Genomic DNA, 26,826 nt, shown 5'->3' on the forward strand with positions numbered 1-26,826 from the left:
CAGAGGATTACGCACCAAACTATCACCCATAACCGCCTACAACCGTCCAAAATCTATGAGCGTAATTTCTCGAGCTTCCATCCCACGTAGATGTTTTCATGGTTGGGACGCAAAAAAGTTGGACTTTTGCGATAGCCTTCTGTGATGACCACTTCTTCCTGGTAGTCAACTCTAGGCAGAAAGGAAACCGGGCGTTGGACGTGAGATACTACTGTATGGGTCGAGAAGGGACTAGGGTGAGCGATTGAGATAGGCGGTCACGTTCCGAAAAGCTGTACTCCTACCTTTTCTCTTGACGTCTTCGCACTAGTCACCACAACCCACAGGCACTGCATCGCTTTGCGGCCATCGTTGACCGCAGCGGCGCGACGACTGCTCCTAAAGACAAGGAAGGAGCGCTGGTGGCGGAAAGGGGGTCATAACATATCGGGCCAGAAATGAGACAGCGTCAGCATGCTCGTTTGTGATCTCAAACGCCTTGAGGCCACACAACCAAGCATATTTCTTGTTTGTAAGTGTAATAACCATCGTTCCAAGAACCATCTGGTAGACTTGCCCTGAGTTTTTGTGTCAAACTTGGGTCCCAGACGAATCGGAAATCGAAATCTTCAAGTCACCGGATGTACGCGTCTAAGGACGGAACTGGACTATATAAGCCAGACAAAAAAGCCGTTGAATCAGGCATTTCCCCCCTTGGACCCCCATGGCCCCCGAATTGGAACTACGCCCCGTACGCTCGACTGGGGACAGCAGTCCCTCATCTTCCTCCTTATCAAGCCAGTCCGACTCAATCCCTTCCCATTTACAAATAGACTCCCCGGATTATTCACCAAGTGTTATACGCAACTCAGTCTTCATCTCTTCTCCACTGAATCCCTCCTCACCGGACCACAGGCCCTGCTTCAATTCCCTTGGTCGAAAATCTATCGTCACCCGTTTTCCCTCAGAAGATGCCCGTGCACTTGGAAACTCATCCTCTTCACCACGAAACTCCATGATCCTTTACCATCTCGTCGACGACGGTTCATTACCCTCTCCACCACGGATTCACAGTAAACGCGAATCCATCAACTCCCTGTCCGGAGACACCGTCGTCTCCGTCTCTTCTGATTCTAAATACCCTTCAGGGAATTTGGGCGCGTCGGAGCGAGGTTTAATCGCGTACGCGTATGATCCAGCTTTGGATGATGATGTAGACGATGACGATTGGGAAAACAAACCTCTCGACTCCAACCGGGAATCACTATCAAAGCGTGGCATCCTAAACGTTGGTGGACTCTTGACACTATTCTTGATTGCCGTTGGGTTACTCCTCATACTACCGATTGTGGACCAGAAAAATTACAGTAGCAAATGGCTAATAACACATAATCCAAGAATCAACTCGACAGGGCAAGCTGAGGAAGAGATCGATGTCATTCCTAACAAAAGGAGAAACGAGACTCCAGCCTTGTGCGTTCCCATCATTTGTCTCCCACCCCAAGTTCCCATTTCATACCGTCCCCTTAGAGATATCCATATTGACCCGTCAACACCCGTACACGCTCGTAAGATCATGGTACCTCGTGCCAAGACGGAGGAGACGGTCATGTATGACCTCGTGTTCTCCCGGGAAGGAGATTCGCTCTGTGGATCAATTGCTCTTCACGACCTGAATCCCAGTCCATCCCATCTCGTCGAATTTCGGTACCGCGATGGTTTCCGTTCATTCGTAAGTAATATTCAATTTTTAGTGGCTACGACTCCTATTTTGACGGATATCAGTGGCATAACGGGATATGGCAGCACGTAAGGAATGATGAAGTGGACATTCCTACCTTCGTGATAACCCCAAGTCGATTATGGTTAGCGAGGCGGTATGTCGAGTTCGAGGCCGATAGACTATGTCAAGGTGCGCAGGGTTTCTCGATCGTGCCAATAATCGGCTTAACTGACATCATGTTCACAAGGCGGTCTCCATATCGAATACTTACGAATGTATCGAATATCATAAAGCCCGTAGACTGTGCCTGTTACCTTAGTAGTGTGCACCAATACCTGGTATTATGTACCTATCTACACTCACACCTATAGTATTCCCGTCTGCTGTATCTAACTCATCCTGTATCTATACCTCCGAAATGAATTCGGATGACATTCGACGCCCATCTTCGCTTCACCGTTCCTATCGGTCCTGGTGGTCGCTTGTGTACTCTGCAGCGTCTAACGCTGGGCGGGCGCGACGGTATCGAAATCCCGCAGTACAGCTAATATGAGTAGTAATTTGCGTAAAGATATCGATGAGATACGAGTATCAGACGAAGCAGCAGTGGTCAAGTGGTCGAGCGTCTATCTGCGACGTAGGTTTCTCGTCCCGAGCATCGATAATATTTCATAAAAGTCTCGACAGCGTCATTGAAATCGGCCGATCTCAGGCTATTCGCCCGGAAGTGAGGAACGACCGAATGTGTCGTGGACGCAACGGAAAAACTGGCATTTGTTTGGATCAAGGACTGATGAATCGTGGCATCTAGCTTCCGATGGGGTTGTATGCTTTCCTTGAGGTTAAGGGGAGATGAGAACAAGCACTGCAGAAGGTCCTTTCTCCAAGTATGAAACCAAACGCGTGGTGTAGGGGAGGACCAGTAGGGTTCATTCGCGCTAGGCAAGATTTCGGATGGCTTTGACGGTTACTTCAACTATTCCATGTCTATGGGAAGGGGTAGATTGGACAAATACGAGTTGTCGAGTACTGCGGGGTAGTCTGCGAGGAAGCCGTTGACGATGTACATATCTGAGCGTCCGAAGCCTTGGATGGTAATGCAGACAGGCTCTTTGTGGACCAGTCTTCTCGTCAGAAAAGACTAGAAGAAAGAGTATACTTCCAACAACTCTCAAAGATAGTCGATTCCTTGTGGTAGAGGTTAGGAATGAGATAGGTCATGATGTCGTTGTTTGTCCCGCAACGCGTTATGTACGGGATAATGGTCGCGTAGTTACGTCCTCCATTTGAAATATTAGTACACCTATGACAGACGTCTCCAGCGCTCAAGACCAAGTCGAAGAGCCCAGACTCCGTACGAGATCATTCAGACCAAGATCTTCCTCAATCTAAAGAATCCGCTTCAACTCATGAATAAAATGCAAGAGATGAAAGCAATGTACCTGACGTCTCAGAGCCAATTCATCTCTTCCAGCAGACGATTTGAACATGGAATCGACCTCTTCTAGAGATACATTCGCGGTTTCAGGGACTCTCCAGCTTGCCCACAAGTAAGCCGTGAAACAAGCGGCAGCAAAAATCAAAAAAGTTCCTCTGGGAATTTCTTTCGTCAAAGAACCAGGAACTTTGTATGACTGGACTCACGCAGGTGAATATTCGAAGGCAACTGGCGTGATCAGGCCTATGAGGACTAATAATCATCTCCAGTGGGATCCCATTGTATACAGAGTGGGTGGAAACACGCACAATTATTTAACCAGTTGGATGCAGTCGAGAGTGCCACGCCTCGGCTTCGCATTGACAAGGGGAACACCTCACTGGGCAGCACCCAACCAATCGGCCCGAAAGACAATCCATACGCAGCTGTGAACACATATATGCATCTAGGTGGAAGGCTTTAATACCGCATTTGTAAATGACAAAACGCTTACCCGACCGCCATCCATGTAGGAATGGGATTCTGCGACCATGAATCGTGGAACATGAGCACCTGAATGACGGGAGTTAAATTCAGATACTCTGAAACGGGCCATAATGGACATACCAAGGCAGAAATTAAAGAGTGAGAGCAAGCCATTATGATGCTACCACCTTTGAGTAAAGGTTTCCTTCCTGCCGAGACAATGAAAAGGATGAGAAGGAACTAGGAATAGCTGCGTACCCCACTGATCAATAAAGGATATCGTCGGGAACACGGCAAAGAATTGAACGATTCCAATGCCTCCTGAAACCAAGAGCGTGGTCGTATCTCCCGTAAATCCGATACTTCCAACCAGTGTCGGCCCATAGTATAGTAAGGCGTTGATTCCGCTCCATTCTAACATCGGGCAGATATCAGCTTGAATATGAGTTCAAGGCCAGGCGGGCTCACGTTGGAATACCATCATCAAGATACCAATCCATGTACGATCACGATACCGGTCTTCGAATAGCGTACCCCAAGTCCTTAGTTCCCGATAGATATTGCTGCCCTTGACGCTTGAGGTCATCTCGCCTCCAAACGTACGTTGAATAGTGACCGCCTCGACGCGCATCTCCAATAACTCTAGCTGCGGGAGGGTCAGAGTTGGATCAAGTATGCAAGGTGGATTGTGACGAACATGTATAAGGGGATCCGATTGAGTCCGTGATCGCAACTTCGCAAGGACGGACCGGGCATTTCCAATTCGGCCTTGCAGAACCAGCAACCGTGGAGATGGAGGAAGAATTAAACATCCGAAGAGTAGAATAATTCCAGGTATAATTTGGAAACCGAGAGGGATACGCCAAGAAGCTGTTCCTTCAACTGGTACAGATATTAAAATCAATCCGATTTGTTTTCTGAGCCGCCACCCACATTCTCGAGTGAAAAACCCTAACCAAAAGCCCAGTACGACACCAAGTACTATGGAGAACTGTTCTAAAGCCAGGAGGGACCCTCGAACCTCTGGTGGACTAATTTCTGCCATATAGAGAGGCGATAGCATACTATATTCAAGTCAGGTTCATGCTTTTGAGAACAAGTACCTTGTTGGGGACTGACCTGAGTGCACCTACGCCTACTCCGCCGATTGCACGCCCTAAGAAGAGGTGGCCGAGTCTTGTAGCGCCGCATTGAAATGCAGATCCTATACAAAATACGACTGGAGAGAGTTGAGAGTGGAAGTGATTGTAAGGACAGAACTGAGACTCACGGCATGCAACGAACATCGAGCTTCCGCGAGAGTATCTATCGGTGAAAACCCCAGCTATCAAGGCACCCATTAGAGCACCGAGTTCCAGAACAGCAGCTGAATGTTTGTCAGTCACCATTTTTAGAAAAGGAAACTATCTCACTCATAGCCCCTTTCTGTAGCGCCGTAATAGGCCAGCGAGCCACGAAATCTTTCATAACGAGGACATTTGCAATCTATGAACGCTCCAGAACGATTCAGAATTGGGGATAGTTCAATATAATGTGCACCACTCACCACGCCCTGGTCGTAACCAAAACTCAAACCACCGATACTCGCAAACAGGGCGCAGTAGAGGGCATACGAATTGTGCTTCAATCCACGGAAGCCCGTTGGTCCATAAGAATATGAGTAAGTCCCATCTTTATGCAGTGTAAACCTTCCCCTTCCCAAGCATGCATTCTCATGCTCTTCTGGATCGGTGGATTCGAGTAGTCTGTGCCTTTCCTGTTCCAAGCTTACTCGGTTGTAGTCGACTGCATTGGCTGTCCGAGGCTCTGTGGTCTGTGAGATGCGAGGTTAAGTATCGTGTTGTAGAGCCCTAGAGGAGTACATACCATGTAAATGACGAGGTACCAGTAGTGAAGCTAGTGAAGTGTCAGTGTTATGTATCGTTATGGTCCGTGGTATGAGCTGCTCGGCGCTCAAGCGCTCAAGCTCCGTCCACCACGCCCGTCATATTCAGTCGACGGAGAATTAAAACTCCCGTCCAATCTTGTGATGCTGTTGCCTGAGGTTCGATATCGATGAGGCATGAGCATCAAAGACAGCAGCGGTCTTCAGGTGGTCGACAGTAGCCTCACCAGTGTTCGAGGAGACCACAATAATACTACTACGCATATTGGAGACAACTATTATCAAAATACCGCCAGAACTGGTATGTCTACTCATCACTGTTTTTCCTGGGCTAATGATGTTTTGCCAGAGCCGGGCCTTGCAAGATTATTGAACCAGGTCGCATTCAGCGCTCTCCATGATTCGGAGGCTCGTTATCCTCAGCCCAATGTTCTAGCTGGTACTCGGGAAGAGATCCTCCAGAGACTCAGTCATTGGATTGAGGATCCTTTCAAACAGAACAGAGTATACTGGATCAATGGAGCTGCTGGAGTAGGGAAGTCGGCGATTGCACAAGCACTGTCCGAAAAGTACATCCAAGCTGGCCAACTAGCGGCCGCATTCTTTTTTTCGAGGAACGATGTCACTAGGGATAAACTTGAACCGTTTGTTGCTACCATTGCCCACCAGCTTGCAACCTGTGATGGCCTTAAATCCCTAATAGCACCCCTTATCGACCACACCATCCACTCGACACCCGGGCTGCTGTATAAAAAATGGGAAACCCAGTTTAGAAGATTGATAGAAGAGCCGTGTGCTCAGGTGGACCCAAGGCACTGGTCTCAACTTCCACGACTCGTGGTCGTCGATGGTGTCGACGAATGCATCGAGGTGACGTCTCAGAAGAGACTACTCCAGTTAATCCAACATGCCACTCCCACTCTTCCTCTCGACTTTCTCATATTTAGCCGACGGAACCACATATCTCTCACATCTTCCGTCGCCAATCCTCCAATTTGTGTTCTTTCAGCTTGAAGTTGGGTGACTTCGCTGTTCGGGATGATATCGAAAAATATCTCCGACATGAATTTGCTCGCATTCGGGAAGAACATTGGAACACCTTACCCCGTCCACGAGCTTCGTGGCCTGGTGACGCCGCAATATACCAATTGTTATGCAAGGCGACAGGACAGTTCATTTATGCGACCACTGTTATGAAGTTTATCGACATCGGAAAACTGCCAGTAACTCCTGGGCTGCGGCTGGAGGTTATACTTCATGCCAAAAGAGTGGTGAAATCTTCATCTCCGTACCCTGACCTGGACCAACTATATTCTCAGATCCTACGGTTTTGCATCAATGAAGGCGGAAAGCTTCGGAAGATTTTGTTGTTGATCGTGAGCCCTTTCAGTCAGTTCAAAGCCTTGAAGTCGTCCTTTCAGCTACGCGGCTCGCATTCATTTGGCATGCAAAGCTTATGGGCTCTTGAACAACTTCTGGATCTGAGTGAAGGTGGGGCCGCTGCTCTCTTGTCAGGATTACGTTCGATCCTCGACATCCCATCCTCCACAACAGACAATGTACGCGTTTTGCATGCCTCCTTTTCGGATTTTCTTCTGGACCCGAACCCTGCAGACGAGTACTATGTAGGCCCAGTACTTTCCTCCTGGGAGTGGAGTCAGTTACATCTCGCATGTCAAATTCGAATGCTTTCCCAATTCTGTAATGAGAGTCAATCCGAACGTTGGTCTATGCACTCTCAGGATTACCCTATCAACGGAATCCACGATGTCGATATCGGTGCACTCGATGTCTGGAAATATCTATACGAGTACCCGACGGCTATAATCAACGACGACATCACAGTAGCTCTCAATGCATTTGATCCACATCTATATCTTGCTACGGTACTTCACTGGTATGTTTCACTAAATCTCGACCGTCAAACTCTAACGCAGATCTACGCACGATCAGGAATTATGAATCTATTCAGTTTCTAGATCACGGTTCGCCGTTGCAAAGAAATGAGCCTTCAGTCTTCCGAGTGTCGCGATTTTCACTTCAAGACGGGAAGTTTCGGGACTGGAGATACCAGACGGTAGCAGTGCACCATCAAATAAGTATCCTCTATAGTGCTTTTCAATCATTGAAGGTATACTCCCAGTGATCTACAAAGGTGGCAAATGACTGATGATAACCTCAGGAGTTGGATAGATCTAGATCCTCTCGAGGTTGCCTCCAGAAATTCTTCGAGAGGTGTAGCTCCTTCTTCCACGGTTTTCATGTGTCATTTCCTAGAGATCAGGATGAAGACTCGATACGATACACCCTCCTTGCATGCCAGTTATCCATTTCTGGTCTATATTCCCAGTACTCCGACAGATATGTTGCGTCGCCTGTCATAGGTTTGAAGCCAATTTACGGCCACTTCGACATATCGTTGAAAATTGTGCCTTCGGAGAATGACGCTGGGCGACATTCAACAGTCCAACTTCCAGCCAGATGGGAAGTCAAATATATCGACCCAACTCAAGGGCGACTTCTTCGGAAGCTTCTCGAACTTCTCACTGACTACGAGGACCGGGAAGGAAAAATCAACACCGGTATCCCCGACGTCTTTGCTTCATCAGAAATGGAGGACTGGAATTATAAACTCGCCAGGTTGAACTGGGTAAAGGCAGGTTATCCGGTCATCTAATGTCAACACCCGTCTGATCTGACAGTATCGTTTTGCTAGACATGGAGAACCTATTTGTTTGGCAAGCTGGCTCAGAGAGCACAAGCGAAAGAAGGCAGCAAACAAGTTTTCGAACTGAATGGACAGGGTATCCTTGAGATAACGACCCATACACAAAGATGCGGTGTCGTTGTTACTGGGATGCCTGGGATTGGTAGGTCCTGGTTCTCCTTCCATCTGTACATTTTCTGACCTGATTGCTCATGCAGGTAAATCAGTGTTTCCTCTATGGCCAAAACATTAGCATGCAAACAACCTGTCTGCATTTATATCCAAGATGAGACATTTGCCATTCTTGGCCCCAAAGCGATAGACGTGTACATCGTTCCTAGCTCCACCAGAGTCTTCAAACATCTATCTCCGTTCAACCTACTCCTTCTAGTGGGAAGTGGTAACTCCCTGGCACCCCTCGAATTCATGACCACTTCGAATCCATTGTACCAGGTTGTGGTGTCGTCCCTGGACCCGCAGTTTCCACTTCGTAGGTAGGGGGAAGAGCTGCAGATTACTTCTCTGGTGACGAACCCACCCAATGTTGTGGAGGTTATTAAAATGTAAGCTTTTGCGATATTTTGTGGTGCATATTCTCGTCTGAGTTATAGAGCTTTTCTGAGGACCTTAGAACCTTAGAACCATAAGGCGGCCCCCGTTTTTATATCCAGAAGGCATATAGGACGGGGCCCCAGTTTCCTTATAGGATGGTCGCAGGCTAATAGATTGTCATAGCCGGCAGGACGGCATCCTCAGTTTCCTTATAGGATTGAATAGGACATTGTAGCATGCTCCTTTTTGTATGCCCAGCAGGCTTATTGGACGGCTCGGGGCGGTGTCGGCAGCTGGCATACCTGAGCTAGTCCAACAGCTTTAGTAGAGATCCGGGCAGTTCTTACAGCCATTTGCGTAAATAATGAGACTCACTCATCATGTATCTATCAGTTATTTTAAATGTCAGAGGAGAGAGTGAAGAGAAACTTTATAGACTTTTATCTCGAATATTTCTAGTGTGAAAGGGAAGAGTAGTGCTACTACAAACATTGTGAGAAACTTGGTGACTACTTGATCAGTCAGTATCACAGAAAGCTCCCTTTCCAGGATTCTGGCGTTCAATCGGTTGGGGGGCGTTCGATTTGTGTCTCTTCGAGGGGGACAGAATCTCCAAGATACTCCAGCTCGGACATGTTCTCGTTGATAATGACAAATCGAAAAGTATCTCCACGCTGGAGTCCAGGCTGACCATCTGGCTGCTGCTGCCTATAGGCCATGAACTGTTGTCCCATCAAGGAGCCTGCCCTACGGTTATCGCCTGCTTCGATATAGGTGACCATCGCACCAGCACCACCCTCAGCTGCGATAGCTGGTGGATACTCATCACGGTCCAATTGGCCGAGAGTGCCAGTGCGTCCCGAGCGCTCGCGTCTCGTGAGATCAAGGAGTTCGCTCTGCGACTGAACCTGTCCCGTCGATTCCCGTCGTCGCTGCGGCGTGCCATTCGGGTCGTAGGTCAAAATCGCAGGTCTCCCTGACTCGACCGCGTGACGGGCGTTCTCGACTGCACCCGGCGTGTCTTCCTCGTAGAGATAGATCAACCAGTTCCCATCTTCGTCGCGGCGGGGAACATCCATCGGCAGGACGGGAGGGGCAGATCTTCTGGCCGGGGGAGGGGTAGGGGGGTCTGCCGGACGTCGATAACGGAGGTCATAACCGTGTCTTGGAGGAGGAATACCAGGTGGAGGAGTAGTTGTCGCAACTAGGTTGTTCGCAGCACGAGAGATAGTTGCCAGGATGGCAGGGACGTTGGCTGGTCCACAACGCTGGCCGTCTTTCGGGTTGTGAGTGAGTATGCCTCCTTCACCCAACGTACCGACAACATAGCTATGACTCGCACTGACCATTTTTGGCTCGACGCTTTTGAAATTTTGCCCGACAGCATCTTCTACATTCACCACGTAGGCGGATGGAGTTACTCTGCCGTCGGAACGCATGCCTCTGATCATTGCCCCCGCCCAAAGCATCCTCACTGGAATCCAGTATCCCAGACTGACTTTATTCCACCCAATTCCGTGGCTGAAAGGGCTGAGATAGACCAGCGTGTCAGGATGTGCAGTGTAGGTCAGTACATTCTTGCCATCCGGTGAGAATGTCACTGTGATGGCCTCTGAAGAAGTTCGGGTTTCAGTCCCAGCCACTTTCTTCGGCAGTACGGACTTGGTCTGGAGGTCATAGCCATAAACCTGCCAAATGTCCTTATCGAGATGTGCCAAATGTGCCAAAGTGGCCTGCTTACGCTTTCGACCATTATTGACAATGACAGGTGTCTCTGGGAGCCAGCCTGTCAAGCACGCTCGACTTCCTGACGGGACAGAGGGTCCATCAAGCTGTTTAATATTCCCTTTAGCTTGCCAGTAAGCATCTCCAGCCTTGCTATGGTCAGTGGGTGTGATCACATAGGTCGTTGAATTGTTGTGGGGATTGAGTTCTTCAGCTTCAGATGAAACCGATGCGGTGGCAGTATAGTCGTTGTACGTGAACGTACGATTCATCGGGAAAGAAATCTTGACTCGGTATAAAGTGGTAGGTGGGATTCTCGGGAGATTGCAGATGACGTTCCAACCATCAATATGGTAGCGGATACCATTGAGGGGTTGCCACTGTAAGGGAGAGTCGGTGTCAGAGAGAGATTCGGAGGGGTCGGTCCCGTCAGGTATCCACGCTTCTTCGAGGCTACATGTAATATTGGAGTAGTCCATCGAAGTCGTGTAGCCCGCGGTCAGCACAGGCTTGTGTGCTGTTGTCGGTCCATCGTTAAAAACGAAAAACGTCAGCGTCTCGACTTCCTTGAAGGGGAGATTGTTATTGTAACAAGCTCGGGCCGAAGCGACCCTCAAATCGACTTGGAACATTGGTTCGACGGCTAGACTGTCGAGGTTTTTGAGGTCACCTGGGGTGTTCCAATAGTTTGAACCATCGTCGTGATGGTTGGGGGTTATCACGTATGTGGTGGTATTATTCTCCTTGCGTGGATCCGGGGTCTTAGACTCAACGGATGCGGTCAGAGGGTAGTCAGCGTAGGCTTTCTGGCGAAACATAGGGAATGAAAGGCTGAGTTCCATGAGCATCCCGGCTGGAACGTCGGGAAGGGTGGTCACCATATCCCAGTCTTTGAATTGGCTCAACGGAGGGGGTAGATCCTTCCAATCAAGAGTACCATCTTCGATAATCCAAGATGGCTGAGGCGTAATCAGTCCCCCCACTGCACGGAGCGTTTTCGTGACGGCTTCGTAGTCCATCGAGTACGAGAAACCGGCCTTGACCTCAGGAGCTGACGCTAAGGCAGGACCAGCGTTGTAGATGTACAGGACAATTGTTTCCGACTCGCCAAGCGGCTTGTTGTTGTCGTAGCCCGCCCTCTTGGATGCAATGCGCAAATCAGCCTGAGCAAGGGTCGACATTATTGTGATCTTTTCAAAGACAGGTCACAGACCGGGGTTCAATGAGCAGTAGAAGGTTCAGGATGCACTTCTTATATCGAAAATCCTTCGGAGAGATTCTCAGGCCTCTGTGTAGCTTCCAACAATGTCAGGATGGAATGGAAGGATTCGCGAAAGTGGCCAAAGAAGTCTGAAATGCTCAAGTTCTAAGTACTGTCCAGAGTTGGGCAGACGCCAGGTCTATTGATCTAATACTTTGAAGCGAGTTAGAACTGAAAGCGAAGCGGAGGATTCAAGGACTCACGTCAACTTTCATCTTCCATTGTTCCGAGTAACCAGATGTTCCGAATTGTTCGGGGATGGGTCCAGGTGTTCTATTTGACCTTCTAATTTCTGTTAGAGCAGTCAAGATTACTCCAAGCACAAAACTGTAGTTTTGGAGCGATTAAATGGAAGCAAATGGTTGAAGAGGTGTGTCGAGGTATCACAGCTGTGAAGCGAATCGACTGGAAGCTCCTTAGAAACCAGCTCAGGCTAAGGTTCGAACACCATCAGGCAACGGAAAGGCTACATTTGGGAGGATGGATATTTGAATATTGAATGGGGCAAGTAATACAATGCCACCAGCCATCAACCCTTGTACAGCCAGCCACTTGTGAAATCGGCCTCGACGATGACGGTGGGGCGGGTAGCTTGTGGGTAGCTCTCTCTGACTCTGAAGGCGAACCGGACCAGGAGAACATCTGCTGGTCTAGGTTTATCCTTTGCCATCACGTCGGAGAGAAGGAGAAAAGACCTGAGACGGTGATGAGGCACACCAAATCTCAAGCTACTTCAGGAAGGATCTGATATTAAGCCATCGCTAGCATAGAAGTCGATGGTAGTCACAGAAAAATACATGTGTAAGAGCCTGCACTCGCCTCAGAGATGTCTTGTCCAGTAAATTCAAATTGTGAGACGTGGCTTGGAAGTATTATGGGAGGCACATACCTCGCCCATTCGAAGCTCGTCCAAGCCTCAGTCAATGCCATCCTTTTCGATATCCTTTTGGTTGACTGTTGAAGAACCCCAAACATTGCAATGGAACGACACTGATCCGTCCTTTCAAACCACTCGGATCCTCACCGTGAAGCCGTTCTTCAACCTCAACAACCCTCGGCACCATTCCCACATCCTCACTCCCATTGCCCTAAATCATGTATCTCCCTTCTCAACCATCGCGAAAAGACAAATCGCCCCAGCCACCGCAGGGCCCCGACCTCCGTTTGATGTCTCAGATGATAACGTTCAAATCATTGCATCCCAGGCCACTTCTTCTGCGTCGGTAGTTGAGAAGGGTCGGAGGAATATAGTTGGTGGATAGGTTGAATGTGATGGTATATTTGCTCAAGCATGTTCGTTGGTTACAACAATCTTGAGCAGAAAGCAGTTACAACTTACATAAAACAAACTTGCAGCTCGCGACCTCAGCGGCGCCATTCATGCAGCCCATCCTGATCGACGACAATGAACAGCAATCCGACATTAATTGAGCTTGAAAGCACGCCGTGCATCTCAGTGATGTCACGTTGGCGAGAGGCGGTATTCATCAAAGACTTATAGGGTTTGAGAAATTGATAGGTGGGGACAATGTTAGAAAAGAGAATCGATGAACCGTGGATGAGGTTGGTAGGGTTTAGTGGGAGGCCGATCGTAAACGTTTCAGGCGCCTTTTGGTGAGAAGCGAGGTCATGTTCTGAAGACCTTACAACCAGGCGGATGTCGGCAGCTGACGTATACCTGAGTCGACTGAACCCCGCCTCCCGCTTTCCCCCACCTAGTCCAACAGCTTTGGTAGAGATCCGGGCAGTTCTTAGTAATATGAAGTGGTATATCCCTTGAGTAAACCTCAGATTATCTCTCTATGTAGCAAGAGGTAACGAAACGGTACATTGAATTTGTTCAAGTTGATTAGATATTCATGAATCCGTTCGTGCCAGTGAAAGGCGTTCTGTAAATACAGAATAAAAAACTGTCCGTTCGGGTCATGAAGCACCGATAAGGGCATTCTGATTCTTCAATACAGAATTCGCTTCAAAAATCGCTTCTGCTGATTCCTCTCTCCTGCCTAAATATTCCAAACACCAGGATACCCGCATCAAGGCCTTGTGAAGTATCTGGTCGCGTTTCATCCGTTCCTCGTTCTGTCCCGAGACGGAACTCAACGTGGCAGAATGCTCTAGACTCTCGACATACTGATAACAAAGAGCAACCGCTCTCCTCGCCGTTCCCAGAGCTCTGTCGTTCCTCCCCAAGTCTGTCAAGATGAAAGATAGGTTGAGGAGGGCATTTGCCAGCTCTGTGCCATAGAGTTCAGGCTCTTCGTTCTCGAGAATCTCGAAATGATGGACAGCTTCGTTCGCAGCATCTAACGCCGCCGCGAGGCTCGTACCGACCGTCATATCTTTGATACCAAGAACTCCCTTGTTGAGGTTGAGATTACTCCCAACAGACCGTGTGGCCGCCTTTTTCGTCCATGTATCAGCGTGGCGCACAGATAGATTGTACAACGCCATCGCCAAATCCAACCTGAACGTGCTATCAGCCCTAAAGGCATCCTTGTACAGACGCACACATTCCGTCAACACCGTCAAAATCTCTTCATGATGTCGTGGTGAAGTTCCTATGTGTGGGTCCGGACAGTAGAGATTTCGAAGACTCCGTCCCACATAAGTCAGTGATCTGGCAAGATCGGCAGTATTCGCGGCACTCCGTTCCATCGACCATACGATACGTCGAATAGCTACCGCTTTACGGGCTGCGATCACGGCTGCAGATGGGAAATTAAGGGATCGAAGTCTTCTATATTCAGAGTCCAGGTGATCCGCTTGTTTTTGTAAAGAAAGTAAGGAAGGCTGGGCTTGCGTAGAACCAACATGAGTGTTTGTCGAGGTCGCACTCGATGTGCTGGATGAAGGGGATATTCTTGGAGGGAAGGTGATCCTAACAGGCGAACCATGCTGAACAGGCCATTCTGTGAGTACAACCAACGTTTCAAGGTTCACAGCTTGCGTACATACTGGGCTTGCATAGACACGATCCGACGAATGAGACTTGTGGATAGAAATAGAGCTTGCAAACGACGCATCCGACCTCTCGGAGCGCGCAGCCTGAGGAGCGTCAAGGTGTATACTAGTGAGCTATGAGCTTAACATACTGACGGCACCCGCTTATGGGTCTTAGGAATCAGCCTTCCCGTAGGCAGAGGTGATGTCGTAGGTTTAGGTCTAGGCGTCCTTCTCAACAGCTCGTCTAGTTTGCAGTTGACCTCGAGGTTGTGGTCGCCCAGTTTACGCTCAGTACGCAAGATACTCAGTGCCTGGTGAGTTTCAGTTATGTACAATTAAAGCCGTAGTAGTGGACCAACAACAGGAGTCGCTCACCGTGAACTCCTGAAAACATGCTGCTATCTGCTTCTCTACCACGATAAGAGCGGCTTCGATAGAATCCTTGTTGAACCAACTCTTCATATTCGATAGCGTTGGTCGAACTGCCGGCTTATAACAGCTCTCCAAGCCATACTCGAGATCACTAGACGGCAGTGCGTAATTCGATCAATTTGCCTATTAATTCGACGACTAATCGAGATACGCTCACGATTTCAACTTCTTAATGGAACGTAAGAGCGAGGGACTGGTTTTGCTGGAGATTTTGGGATACTCGCTATTTAGTAGTTGTAGCGAGGTATTGATGCGATGGACTAGGACACGATGGGCCTCTTTATTTCCCTTGACCTAGGGAAGTCTCGTGAGTTTCATGCACGGTGTCGTAGCAGAGTAGCGTTACCTTCTCAATTGCTTGCTGAAGTTTTAAACCAAGTGAAACGAGAGTCGTGAGGAGAGAAAGCCCATCGGACATTTCTCATCGAAAGGTCAGGGGAAGTGGCAGGCTCGGGTGTGGGGGGGAATCGTTGTGAGAAGCTTCTCGCGAGTTTATGTATGAGACGATAAGGGGAAGGTGCTGTCGACTTGACATCAGGCACATGACGGGGGTAGCATTGCGGCAGAGCGTGCGCGCTGGAAATCAAATAGCTCGAGGGAATAGAAGACTAGAGTAACAAGGGCTCGACAGTACAAATATGTATACGGTCTGTGGCGTGGCATGAGACATCATTTCGGAACGAAGATGTATGGATTACAGAACGCGTGCTACCTTGTCGCCGCTTTGAAGATCGTTTCTGGTATTGCTCGAAATCTTGCATTGACGAGAGGTAAATTCTTGTTTAGAATCCTCGCATTCACCACCATCCATCTCTCCAACACATAAATGTCACGGCGGAAGAAGTTTGACTATCGGTCATGATCCCGCTGTCTTGGAAGAATGGAATGTAGAAGGGTGCAGAAGCCCACGAACGTTCGAGTTGCTTCAATGACTGTTCCGGTTCTGTCAGTTCCAAACCCCGGCGGCGAATCATTGACTGGTAGCATATAAGGCTCAGCCGAATTATTGCGGCGTTTGGCGAGGACATACGATAATGCGCCATCTCCCTCGAGAGGTGACGATAACAAACCGTAATCGCGAAGACATCGAGGACTAATGTTACACGATCGTCAAGCCATCTGTTGGTCGGCAACACTTATTCCATGGCGATAGGAGCGAGCCGGAGAGCGTTGCGGTCTTCATGGCGCGTTTTTGTTCTTGACCTGGGCCCTTATAGGGTGGGACGGGAAACAGTAGCTTCGTATTTTTGCCCGAGGAATCGTGATAGCCTTCGATAGCTCTTATCAAATGCGCAGATTATACATCCAAAGAGGACTCACCAAACGAGACTTCCACTTGACCTCGGACACAATGAATCCTTCTTGAACGTTATCGACGGCTATATCCGCCTCACCATATTCGGGTTGGAGCTTGAGGTCGAATTTGGGATGGAGGTACTGCCATACGTGCTTGTGCGTGGCTACCCCGCGCCAACTAGGCCTGTAACCGACCTCTCTGTGACGATGACACGCATGTACATATAGGCCTGTAAAACGGAGTTTAAATTTGGCTGAGGGAGGTTTATCATCGAGAAACTGCGCCATACCTTCCCAATATGGTGACTGCCATATTCGGAGACAGCGCAAACGCGCAGGCAACGCAGCGCAACTCGCGTTTACTTCGACTTCCTGAATGTATCCTGGAAATCCAGATGGAGTAGACAGCACTATACAGTTTTATGAGTAAACCTAATCCCTCTGCTCTTTTTAGACACTATTCAGTTTATCCTTTCCCAATATACCCCTGATTTGGCTGTTGAATGGGAGTCATCAGTTCACCAAGGGGTAGACTGGGGGAGTTTGAGGTGTGTTGGAGTGTTAATTGCATTAATAGAGCTATATACAGGGTACAATGGTCAAAAGAAACAGAATAATCGTATGGATAACTGATCCAACCTCTCCAAGCGCTCTCTCCCAATATGGCAGTCGCCTTATTGGGAACGGATAAGGTCGGACCGGGCGGTTTCTCGATCATATTTAAACTCCGTTTTACCGGTCTCCAAGTACATGGCTTGTCATCGTCACAGAGAACGGTTACCGGTCCACGCGAGGACCCCTGATAATCCCGGTAGAGCCCTCATCCCCAGTGAAAATCGACAATATTCTGCGGGATTAACACGTATTCGGCACTAATAATTATGGCACATGAACTATTTGTACCTAGTGCTCGATAATTGCGCTCAAAATGCTGTGCTTTCTGTACGTATCACATCGACACGGAGTTGATTTCGTGTGAGCATATTCGCCCGGCATCGCGACCTTGATGCATATGTAACAGTATGACTGTCTATAGCCGCCCATTCACATACAAAATGACTTCTGCACGTTGTAGCCAAGTTGAACCACTCAATCAACGCTAGTCTCACCTATTGTCGGTATGTCAAGTCACTGTCAGATTTCAATTCCGCCTCCCGGCAAATCCACACTCTGCAAATGTTCAGAATTCTGTGGTGGACCAAATGGGACAGGGCAATGGGTTACGTGGAACCAGAAGAGTAGACATGCAAAGAAGGAAGAGGAAAGACGTACACTTGCAACGACATTCAAAGGAATTCCATCCAATCCAAATTTTACAGGTTTTACTTCTTTCAACCCTGTTTCTACTGGACAGGCTCCCTCCTCCAAGTCTCCTATTATCCACCATTCCGCCGTCACGGTTGTGGATGGCCTATGTTCCGAGGGTGGTAGCTCCAACTTGTGCTTTGACAAAGATAATTCCATGCCCGAAACTCAATTTGCGATGCCGGAGGATAGACCCTCGTTTGATGTACCTGTGTGTTTGTTATCTGTGCTAACTTATAAACTTGTGGTTAATATCTAGAACATACAGATTGATGATGCTGTTGGGAATTCTACCACTAATCTGGCACCCGATCCTGTACTTGATTCCACCCATGTTGAATCCCCTTCAACTGAGCACATTATTGAGGAAGACGCCGATCCACCCGATCGGGGTAATCTGGATGAAATTGAACAGGAAAATGATCCACTCTTTGATCTTAGACAGCCTGCGCCCTGCCAGATAGAAACAGATTACACCCCACCACCACCTGTTGAATCCAACGTTAAAGAGATCCAGACAGCCAACCAATTCATTGCCATGCTATCTGAAGCATCTCTCAATGGCCCAGAAGCCGATATCGAACCTCTCCCTGATGATTTCATTCATCGGCTGCGGAATCCTCCTGCCACATCTCTTCTCATTGACAACAGTGATGAGCGGCTTTCTATAGAGGTGTTTTTAGCTGTGTCAAATGCATCTGAGAAGACCTATAACGATGTTCGGAAAAGTATTCTCAAATGCTATCCGGATAGCGGCATGTTATCTTATCATCAGGTCAAAAAGCGCATCGCAGATCTGAGCGGTGTTTCACCTGTTTGTCGAGATATGTGCATTAATTCATGCATGGCCTTTACAGGGCCATTTCACAACCTTCAAGCTTGTGAATACTGCCATCAGCTACGCTATGGATCAGATAACAAGCCCCGGAGACAGTTCACTTGGATACCACTTGGACCTCAGCTTCAGGCTCTATGGCGTAACAAAGACAATGCAAAAAAGCTTCATTACCGTCGTCAGTATACAGAGCAGCTCGTCGGGGAACTAGAACATGAACTTGAAGTGGAGGCCGATGAAACGGAGCCAGAACGATCTGCTCCCTTTCGGGACTTTTTCGATGGTAACAACTATTTGGAAGCGTGTTTGAATGAGCAGATCAAAGAGGAGGACATGGTAGTTGTTCTGTCAATTGATGGCGCCCAGCTTTATCGGAACAAGGCCTCTGATTGCTGGATTTATATCTGGATAATCTACGATTATGCCCCCGAGTTGCGGTACAAGAAAAAACATGTTCTCCCTGGTGGATTTATTGGGGGTCCCAACAAGCTTAAACATGTTGACAGTTTTATCTTCAGTGCTCTTTATCACCTTTCTGCGCTTCAGAAAGAGGGTCTCAAAATTTGGGATGCATACCTCAATGTTGCCACAGTCATAAACCCATTTTTTGCACTAGCATGCGCTGATGGACCTTGTATGGCATCTCTCAGCGGATGCGTTGGACATCATGGAAAGGTTCATTGTCGTTACTACTGTCCACTCAAAGGCAGACACAAGCCAGGAGCACCGATGTACTATCCTGTGCGATTTAAACCATCCAATTACAACGTTCAGGGCTGCGATCATCCTGATGTCGACTTGTCCACCCTTTTAAAAAGCTTCACACCGGAGGAATGTGTCCGTCGGTACAACGACAATCTGAAGCTAGTATCTGCATCTCGGAATAGAACGGAATATGAACGCAATCGTCTGGAAACTGGAATTTCAAAACCATCTATCTTCAGTGGTCTCGATAAAGCGCATTCAATTCCTGTCCCAAGATGTTTTCCCGGCGATATCATGCATCTACCATGCCTGAACATTCCAGATTTGATGATTTCCCTCTGGCGGGGAACCATGGATTGCGATACCAAAGGCGGAGATGATCGTAAGTTGTGGCATTGGGCGACGTTGAAAGGACAGGTTTGGAAAGAGCATGGCAGGTCGGTTGCATTATGCACTCCATATATTCCTGGGTCATTTGATCGCCCTCCAAGGAATCCTGCGGAGAAAATTAACAGTGGATACAAAGCCTGGGAGTTCCTCATATACTTTTTTGGTCTTGGACCCTGCCTATTCTATGGAGTTTTGCCAGATGATGTGTGGAGGCATTACTGCAAGCTTGTTAGAGGTATCCGTCTCATGATGCAGGAAGAAATTGCCATCCAGGAGTTGAAGGAGGCATCGCAACTACTTATGGAATTCTCAAACGAGTTTGAAGATCTCTATGTACGACGCTGTCCTGATAGGATTCATTTTGTCCGCCCCTCCATTCACAGCATCTCTCATATTCCCTCCAAAACTGCTCGCCTTGGCCCCTTCATTATTTTCTCTCAGTGGGTTATCGAACGCACGATAGGGAACCTTGGGGAAGAAGTAAAGAATCATTCCAGTCCATATGCAAATCTTGAGCAGCGTGGCGTTCGTCGATGCCAAGTGAATGTGCTGAAAGCACTGATACCTAATCTTGAACCGCCAGAGAATACGCTTCCTCGTGGTGCAATTGATATTGGTGATGGTTTTATACTTCTGCGAGCCAAGGACCGTACCGCCCGGGTCCTTACGGAGAAGGAATACGGTGCATGGAGGACATACTGGGGTCAGCAAGCTGGCGTATTGCAAACAGATCTGACTTCATGGTGTAAAGTGGTTCGTTGGGCAAAACTCCGACTTCCAAATGGTCAAACCGCTTGTTCACGTTGGAAAGAAGAAAAGAAGCATCTTAATCATATTCGAACATCTCGGCACGTTAAAGTACGTTACAGTTACCATAAACTCATTCCTGACATGCTGAAATCATTTGGAGTTCCTGCTTAACGGTGCGGTACACATCGGAGAAGTGCATTTTTATTTTGCAGATTGTGTTGCCGGCCACTCTCGATATCTTGCAATTGTCTCTTTGTTTGGCGCACCCCATTCTGGTCTTCTTGCGGCATCAAACCAAACTTACATCACAATGGAACACTTTCGAGACATTGATGTTCATGTTATTGAAGCTAAAAGTATACATTCTGTTGTTATCATGGCCCCTGATCCACGTTACAAGCACTCATTTCAAGATGGCACCGAAACCAACCGCTGGTTCATGTCGGAAAAACCAGGCCTCAAAATTGCGGCACTCCAGGGATACAATGAGATAGAGAACGAGGTATTAGAGCAGGAAGAGATTGATTAAAGGTGCGTACTCACCTGAACTCTGATTTGCTTCCTGATATATTCTAACGGTGGCTTCTACTTATTTTAGCACAACGATAACGCATGGCTCTGATTTTGTCCTGTAATGAGTAGAACATTCACTGGCCGTATTGTAGCTTGTACAGAGATGCAATACACATCAATGAACAATCATTGGATGTTGAATGAGTGATGAGAGGGTGGAGAACACATTGTCGGACACACAGATCGGGATGGCAGAAAAGGAGTTTGGCAAAGATCAATATAGCCAGACTTTCTCACGATAACTGTCGCCCTCGGATATACCGCATTTTGTCCATATAACTTTGCCTCTGCTTCATGCCTCCGATCCAACATTCTGCCCTCAAGATGCTTCAATTGAAGTGAAAGTGGAGGAATACATATATTTGCAGGCTAGGTGAGTCATATTACTCTTTGACCATCGTTGAGACCCTCATCAGCTTTTTTCCATTCAGCGGAAATGAACGAGTCAAAAGTATACGAATGCCTATACTGCAGTATTCCAGTTGCGGCTACAACCGCCTTCCTTGACGTTCTATCACCATCTACGCTTGAGACGTTTTCCAAAACCAACCAATCACTTCCACCCATAGAATTTGACAATGTCAGCAAGGAATGCCAGAACTTATCACAAGGAATCTCTTCTATTAAAAGTCAGATTTTGCGCTTGCAGGCTAGCATGGAGAATCCAAGGAAAGAGCAGGAGAAGTTGAGAGAGTGGCTGGAGGCATACAAACCACTCATTCATCCTATCCGACGTCTTCCGGATGAAGTTTTGGTATATGTATTCCGCATTTGCGTCGACATGGATGTTGAAGAGCTTCAAAGGAAGGACGGTGCCGACTGCCAACGATATCCGGGTTCCCTTGACACTTGAAAGGTGCTGTGGATACTGGGGCAAATTTGTTGTAAATGGAGGTTTTTGGCTTTGTCATTACCCCAGCTTTGGACCGTGGTCGACCCGGATTGGAGGTACGACAACCTGTTGTGGGAGTATCATCAATCGTTGGATGTATTGTTGTTGATCCAGCTACAATGATCTCGAGACCAACAGCTCACCGTCACATATTGTGGACTACGATCCTCGAGTTCCAACACTCCACGCTCCTCTAATGGGAGGCTGCTCCTCACTCTTTGCTCGAGGTCATTCCAATGGAGTAAAGCCACGATTCAAGTGGACGCAGAAAGCCTACAGGAACTTTCCCATTACAAAGGGATGTTTCCGTATCTTACCGACCTTCACGTTCATTTCCTCTACCCCGACCGAGTCGGTTGGACACGCGCTAGATCTAACAAATCTGTATTCGATACCTTCTTCGGCACACCGAAGCTTTGTAGGTTGACAATCACCGGGTACATTGAAGGTCTTTCTGACCTGTCCGTCCGGTTCCCGTGGGCCTAAATCACTCACTATGCCGTTCACAATGATACTCAGTGGTTTGCTGGTCTTGATGATCACTTTGTGGCTCTCAGTCAGATGAAGAATCTCGAATATTGTTCTCTGGAGACGAGTATTCCGAGTGATGGGGTCCTCGTTTCCAGCAAATCCCCTGCACTTTCACATCTCCATACTCTAGTCTTGAGCCACTGTCATATTGAAATAGAATTGATCTACTCCTGGATTGGCTTACTCTTCCATTGTTGCAGACGTTACGTCTTACCTGTGGATTAGATTCCCCCATCCTCTCTTCTCTTGTTCATACAGCGATCTCAGCGTACCATCGAGCAGTTAGCTATACAGAGATCAGTTATGGACAACAGAGCGTTAGTCTGACTTCTCAGCGCGGATTGTTTCAATCATGTCCACACACTCGAACTTGGTCTGACAACTCCCCTCGACCTTGTCAATATCTCAGACATGGTTATACGTGCTCTCAAGATTCCTTCGCGGACGTCTACCCAAAGTATTCTTGTTCCTCGTCTTCGAACACTTGTTCTACATCTCAACACCGTTTGTTGCGGGAGATTCCCATGCCCATGCGGTGAAGGAGGAGCAGAAGAGGATTGAAAGGATATTGAAGGAGCATTTGAAGGAGTCAAAGGTATCCTCCAGAATGTCCGGCATGAAGACTCTATATGAAGTTCAAAGTCAACACCGTGAAGGACGCTTGCATGGCACATCTTCTCCGACAAACTGATACGTACTTGGACTCCTCTTGGGCCCAGGCTGTCGTTGCACAATAGAATGAAGGAGGTGTAATACAAATACACCACCAATTGATGGACGGTCCACTTCCAAAGCTGGAGGTCATAGCTGATGAGGATAAGGAGAGAAAGATTGATTACTATGCTGCTGCGCACGAAGAGTCTGAAGTGTTCAGGAAGATTGATGTAGAGGGAATGTGATGCGCTGGAGAGATGGCGGGCAGCTGGGAACAGGGGGAAGCCACCTCCATCACTTATTCAACTTGAAGAGTTGCCAGAGTACCACCGGATTGACGAGCCATTCAGCGCAATGGACAGAGGGGAGGAAGTCATCGAGGGATGTAGACAGAGAAAGAGGAATGTAGTGAGCTACAATGATGGGCTTGATAATGATACTTGGGCCATGGTATGTGCTTCTGTTGAAACCTCCATTTGAAGAAGTGGTTTAAAATGATGCTGCACAGGCCCTCGAGGGTGGTGACGACCAACTGTCCAAGCAGAAATACGATAGAAAGAACCGGCATGCAGCAAATAAACTCCTTCACGATGTGGAGGCATCTGGTCGGGGGTACGCCAGTTTCTGAAGACTCCGTCCCAACGAATGGGCGTGGGCGCAAGAAGGGCAAAGGGAAGAATACCATCGAAGAATTACCTGCCATTGTTGGCAGGAAGAGGAAGCACAGGATGAAGTCCATGTCAGTGACGCCAAGCATTGCTGACGGTGACGACGATGGTGGGAGGGAACAGGTGAGATGTTTTTTCCTTGTAATGGACCCCCGGGATTTGACACTGGCTTTGCAGAAACGGAGAAGAATCAGTATCGCTATCGACCTGCATAAGGCTTCCATCACTATCATTCCTTGTATAAACATCCTCGTTTTCGTCCAGCAGAACATCTTCCAACACCAACAGTACCCCTTCTTCGGCTCGAGCACCTCCTTCTCCACCCAATTTACCAAAATATCGCACAGATATCAATAATAGTCCAGCTTCTTGTACTTCTCGAACCGGGGTATCTCGTCCTCCATCTTCAGCTTCAATCCGGTCTTTGCACATAGCCTCTGTACTGTTATCTTCTTCCCTACATCAGCACACCCTCGCTACTTCCTTGTCTTCTGGATTAGATACAGCTATATCAACACCTTCATCACCTCCTTCCCGTCCGCCGTCCTGCTATCATTCTGCTTCGGTCAGACCTAACCCCGTGGCGGCTCTACATTGAGTGACTCGTCATGACCAGGACACTGGGGATGCCCCTTTTGAGCTCGGATCGGAGTTTTCTTCTGGGCATGTAGCAGAAGCACAGGGCTTAGCGCACTCTTCAGGTTTTAGCAGTCCAATCACCTCCCCCCCCCACCTCCGCCTCAGGGCCTCAAGGCTATGGAAGATGCTGACCTCGAGGATGGTGAAATATCTGAGGGCGTTCTCCCTGAGAAAATGTCTTGTGTGATTCTTCTGTCGCCTCCATTGTTCGCTCTCGCCAGTCCAGTTCATTTTCTTCCGCCTCCGGATTGCCATGCCAATATATCCTCAACAAGTTGCCGTGAAGCCTTATGGGCATTAGATAGCAATATCAAGAGCAACGATCGACTCCAAGGGTTCAAAACCTTCATTCTGGCAGCCGATAACAGCACAGAAACGCCACCATCGCAACAGCAGGTCATAGAACAAGAATTGAAGAATGAATCTGTAAGAAGGCTTTACGCCATTTGGTGGAAGATGTTTGACGTCAACAACCAGCCAAGTGCGACCAGGAAACTGGAGGACATAGGGCACGGCATATTCCATGTTTCATGGGAGTTTGATATGCGATACAAAGCGAAAGCGGGAAGCCTACGATCATAAAACAACGCTACACATCCTGTTCAAGGGGATCTGTCAGCACAGAAGCGCAATTCCCTCCTCTCCTGAAACTGTACCCGAGAGGGACTTGGAAGCCTCACCAGGTCATTGTCACGGCAACATTACAGTTAGCTCTATGCACTCGGCTGTTAGCAGCCGGAGCAACACGCCAAAGGGCAGTATAACTCCCGTTCCTATTTCAGGAATCCAGAGGCCTACTAACGGTACTGGTGTTCAAAACGACATTGACACCACCGGTAGCATTACGGCTTCCATTGCTGCTAGTAATAGCTCCAAATCCACAATTTCTAGTCTACCGAGTATCACAAGCGCTCTTTCAAGCTTCAGTTCGTTTCGCACAGCCTCATCATCTACTGGTTCAATTCCTACTTCTGTTTCCACCTCCGGATCGCCTGGAACAAACCACTCTCTTTGTGACCCGCAGCAGTCGTCTTCTGTGCTTCCGCAAAGTCAAATCATTATATCTGAATCGCGAACATCTCCCACCACCTACAATGGAAGTCACTCCAAATGGTGGCCCAAATAGCACGCTTTTATCCTCCCCCATTATCCGCTCTCAACTCTAATGCCCCAGGACATATTCCTATGTCAAGCCACTTCCAACATTGATGCTGGTCTCAAGTCTGAATCTATGGACTTAGAGCACAAAAGTCCGAATGTGTACATTAACGGTCTGCCCCCTCATTCCCCCAAGGATCAACTTTTCGAACTTGCGGCGCTGTTTGGCGAGATTAGAAGCGTTAGGGGTTTTACAAGACGCATTGGAGAGAAGGAAAGCGGTTACGCCTTTGTCTTGTTCAAAACGGTAGAAGCCGCCAAAAAATGCATCCTCCGCAAATTTAGGAATCTTCACCCTACGTTTTCCAAGTAAACCCGCAGTTGCAATTGACCAAATATACTGACTATCCGCTAACCCAGCAATTGCGCCACGGCAATTCCGGCGAGTCTCTCGAGCCACCAGATTGGAAATCTGACATACAGGAAGCGGATCAAGTAAACGTATCGACGTGGGCAGGGTCCGATTTTCCTCTCCGTGATGCTGAAGAAGACTCTGTGGTTATGTTCTCTTCCGAAACGTTGGAAAATGTACAGAATTTTGAGTAAGTACTGATTGTTGCAGCGTATGCCTCTTACTCACGTCCGCTAAGTCCTGTTACGGCGGGGACTGAGATGTGCAACGAGCTCGAGGTCACCTCTGCAGCCATAGTATCTTGCCCAAGCCCGCTTTCTGAGGAGGTCGAGTTGGATTTACCTGCTGCAACGGCTCTTACTATGTCCATGCCTAAGTCGCCCGCTTCCGCCTTCTTGTTGATGCCAACCAGCACTGATGGCCGTTCAATCAGGGAAGTAGACAACGACGATTACAACTTCTGTTTGCATAACCCACATACCAGCATGGAGAAAGTCGTGGACACTTCGACGCTCTTTGTAGGGGGACTTGATATGCACGGACCAGGAGCCTGGGACGAAGCCAAGCTCCAGAACTCTTTTCAAAGGTTCGGAGGGTTGCAGAACGTGAAGATAGTCCGCCCGGGTAAGCGCTTTGTATGGAGCATTTGAGATTGACATCTACAGCCATCTTGTGTGTCTAGCAAGCGGCAAGGCTGCGTTCGCATTCGTGAAATTCAACAATACGGAGTCAGCAGCTCAAGCAATATAACAAGAGGTTTGGTTTCCGATTTGCCCCCTGCCTCAAATCTATCTCATATATTACTAGCATAACCGGGTGTATCAAGGTCGAGCTATGCGAGTACAGTTCCGAGAATGCAACCCCTCCAGAGCGACTTTCATGAAAGGCCGTGGCCGCGGACGGTTCCTCCAGGTTGCCAACCGCCCTCCTTGCCAGGAATTGCAACTGCAGCTGCAAATTTAGGA

The 26,826-nt window shown here is 48.2% G+C and overlaps 10 protein-coding genes across 11 annotated transcripts; 6 read left to right on the plus strand and 4 right to left on the minus strand.

Annotated features, from left to right (window-relative positions):
* Window positions 1-277: 277 nt before the first annotated feature.
* Window positions 278-2,178, plus strand: E1B28_010385 (uncharacterized protein). Its single transcript, XM_043155346.1, has 5 exons — window positions 278-511; window positions 588-1,452; window positions 1,510-1,711; window positions 1,765-1,891; window positions 1,950-2,178. Exons 2-5 carry the CDS (start codon window positions 704-706, stop codon window positions 1,991-1,993), a joined length of 1,122 nt encoding a protein of 373 aa, XP_043007812.1. The 5' UTR covers window positions 278-511; window positions 588-703; the 3' UTR covers window positions 1,994-2,178.
* E1B28_010386 (uncharacterized protein) lies at window positions 2,179-5,556 on the minus strand. Of its 2 annotated transcripts, none has more exons than XM_043155348.1 (15): window positions 5,472-5,556; window positions 5,152-5,418; window positions 5,018-5,090; window positions 4,876-4,971; window positions 4,725-4,824; window positions 4,539-4,669; window positions 4,303-4,487; window positions 4,074-4,251; window positions 3,864-4,019; window positions 3,747-3,814; window positions 3,634-3,692; window positions 3,449-3,585; window positions 3,347-3,392; window positions 3,145-3,295; window positions 2,179-3,090 (listed from the first exon to the last, which is right to left on the minus strand). In XM_043155348.1, the coding sequence occupies exons 1-15, from the start codon at window positions 5,472-5,474 to the stop codon at window positions 3,028-3,030; spliced, it is 1,713 nt and encodes a 570-aa protein (XP_043007814.1). In that variant the 5' UTR covers window positions 5,475-5,556; the 3' UTR covers window positions 2,179-3,027. The 2 variants fall into 2 exon arrangements, with proteins under 2 accessions (XP_043007814.1, XP_043007813.1); XM_043155347.1 differs by having other exon boundaries at window positions 2,898-3,090; window positions 5,018-5,099; window positions 5,472-5,527.
* A 111-nt stretch (window positions 5,557-5,667) lies between these two features.
* Window positions 5,668-6,504, plus strand: E1B28_010387 (uncharacterized protein; the record flags this gene model as incomplete). The annotated part of the gene is made up of 2 exons (XM_043155349.1): window positions 5,668-5,791; window positions 5,840-6,504. The coding sequence occupies 2 exons, from the start codon at window positions 5,668-5,670 to the stop codon at window positions 6,502-6,504; spliced, it is 789 nt and encodes a 262-aa protein (XP_043007815.1).
* Window positions 6,505-6,683: 179 nt separating this feature from the next.
* Window positions 6,684-8,450, plus strand: E1B28_010388 (uncharacterized protein; the record flags this gene model as incomplete). The annotated part of the gene is made up of 5 exons (XM_043155350.1): window positions 6,684-7,387; window positions 7,444-7,621; window positions 7,673-8,146; window positions 8,207-8,360; window positions 8,416-8,450. 5 exons carry the CDS (start codon window positions 6,684-6,686, stop codon window positions 8,448-8,450), a joined length of 1,545 nt encoding a protein of 514 aa, XP_043007816.1.
* Window positions 8,451-9,309: 859 nt separating this feature from the next.
* Window positions 9,310-11,655, minus strand: E1B28_010389 (uncharacterized protein; the record flags this gene model as incomplete). The annotated part of the gene is made up of 1 exon (XM_043155351.1): window positions 9,310-11,655. One exon carries the CDS (start codon window positions 11,653-11,655, stop codon window positions 9,310-9,312), a length of 2,346 nt encoding a protein of 781 aa, XP_043007817.1.
* Window positions 11,656-13,658: 2,003 nt separating this feature from the next.
* Window positions 13,659-15,531, minus strand: E1B28_010390 (uncharacterized protein; the record flags this gene model as incomplete). The annotated part of the gene is made up of 6 exons (XM_043155352.1): window positions 13,659-14,633; window positions 14,694-14,783; window positions 14,831-14,992; window positions 15,057-15,204; window positions 15,271-15,407; window positions 15,460-15,531. 6 exons carry the CDS (start codon window positions 15,529-15,531, stop codon window positions 13,659-13,661), a joined length of 1,584 nt encoding a protein of 527 aa, XP_043007818.1.
* Window positions 15,532-16,292: 761 nt separating this feature from the next.
* Window positions 16,293-16,980, minus strand: E1B28_010391 (uncharacterized protein; the record flags this gene model as incomplete). The annotated part of the gene is made up of 4 exons (XM_043155353.1): window positions 16,293-16,382; window positions 16,434-16,639; window positions 16,700-16,819; window positions 16,932-16,980. 4 exons carry the CDS (start codon window positions 16,978-16,980, stop codon window positions 16,293-16,295), a joined length of 465 nt encoding a protein of 154 aa, XP_043007819.1.
* A 6,654-nt stretch (window positions 16,981-23,634) lies between these two features.
* On the plus strand, window positions 23,635-24,933 carry E1B28_010392 (uncharacterized protein; the record flags this gene model as incomplete). The annotated part of the gene is made up of 2 exons (XM_043155354.1): window positions 23,635-23,835; window positions 24,421-24,933. 2 exons carry the CDS (start codon window positions 23,635-23,637, stop codon window positions 24,931-24,933), a joined length of 714 nt encoding a protein of 237 aa, XP_043007820.1.
* Window positions 24,934-25,066: 133 nt separating this feature from the next.
* Window positions 25,067-25,477, plus strand: E1B28_010393 (uncharacterized protein; the record flags this gene model as incomplete). Its single annotated transcript, XM_043155355.1, has 1 exon — window positions 25,067-25,477. One exon carries the CDS (start codon window positions 25,067-25,069, stop codon window positions 25,475-25,477), a length of 411 nt encoding a protein of 136 aa, XP_043007821.1.
* A 39-nt stretch (window positions 25,478-25,516) lies between these two features.
* On the plus strand, window positions 25,517-26,611 carry E1B28_010394 (uncharacterized protein; the record flags this gene model as incomplete). Its single annotated transcript, XM_043155356.1, has 4 exons — window positions 25,517-25,756; window positions 25,831-26,051; window positions 26,100-26,485; window positions 26,544-26,611. 4 exons carry the CDS (start codon window positions 25,517-25,519, stop codon window positions 26,609-26,611), a joined length of 915 nt encoding a protein of 304 aa, XP_043007822.1.
* Between the last annotated feature and the right edge of the window lie 215 nt (window positions 26,612-26,826).

The sequence above is a fragment of the Marasmius oreades genome, chromosome 6 (assembly GCF_018924745.1).
Source record: "Marasmius oreades isolate 03SP1 chromosome 6, whole genome shotgun sequence".
NCBI classification, from domain to species: Eukaryota; Fungi; Basidiomycota; class Agaricomycetes; order Agaricales; family Marasmiaceae; genus Marasmius; species Marasmius oreades.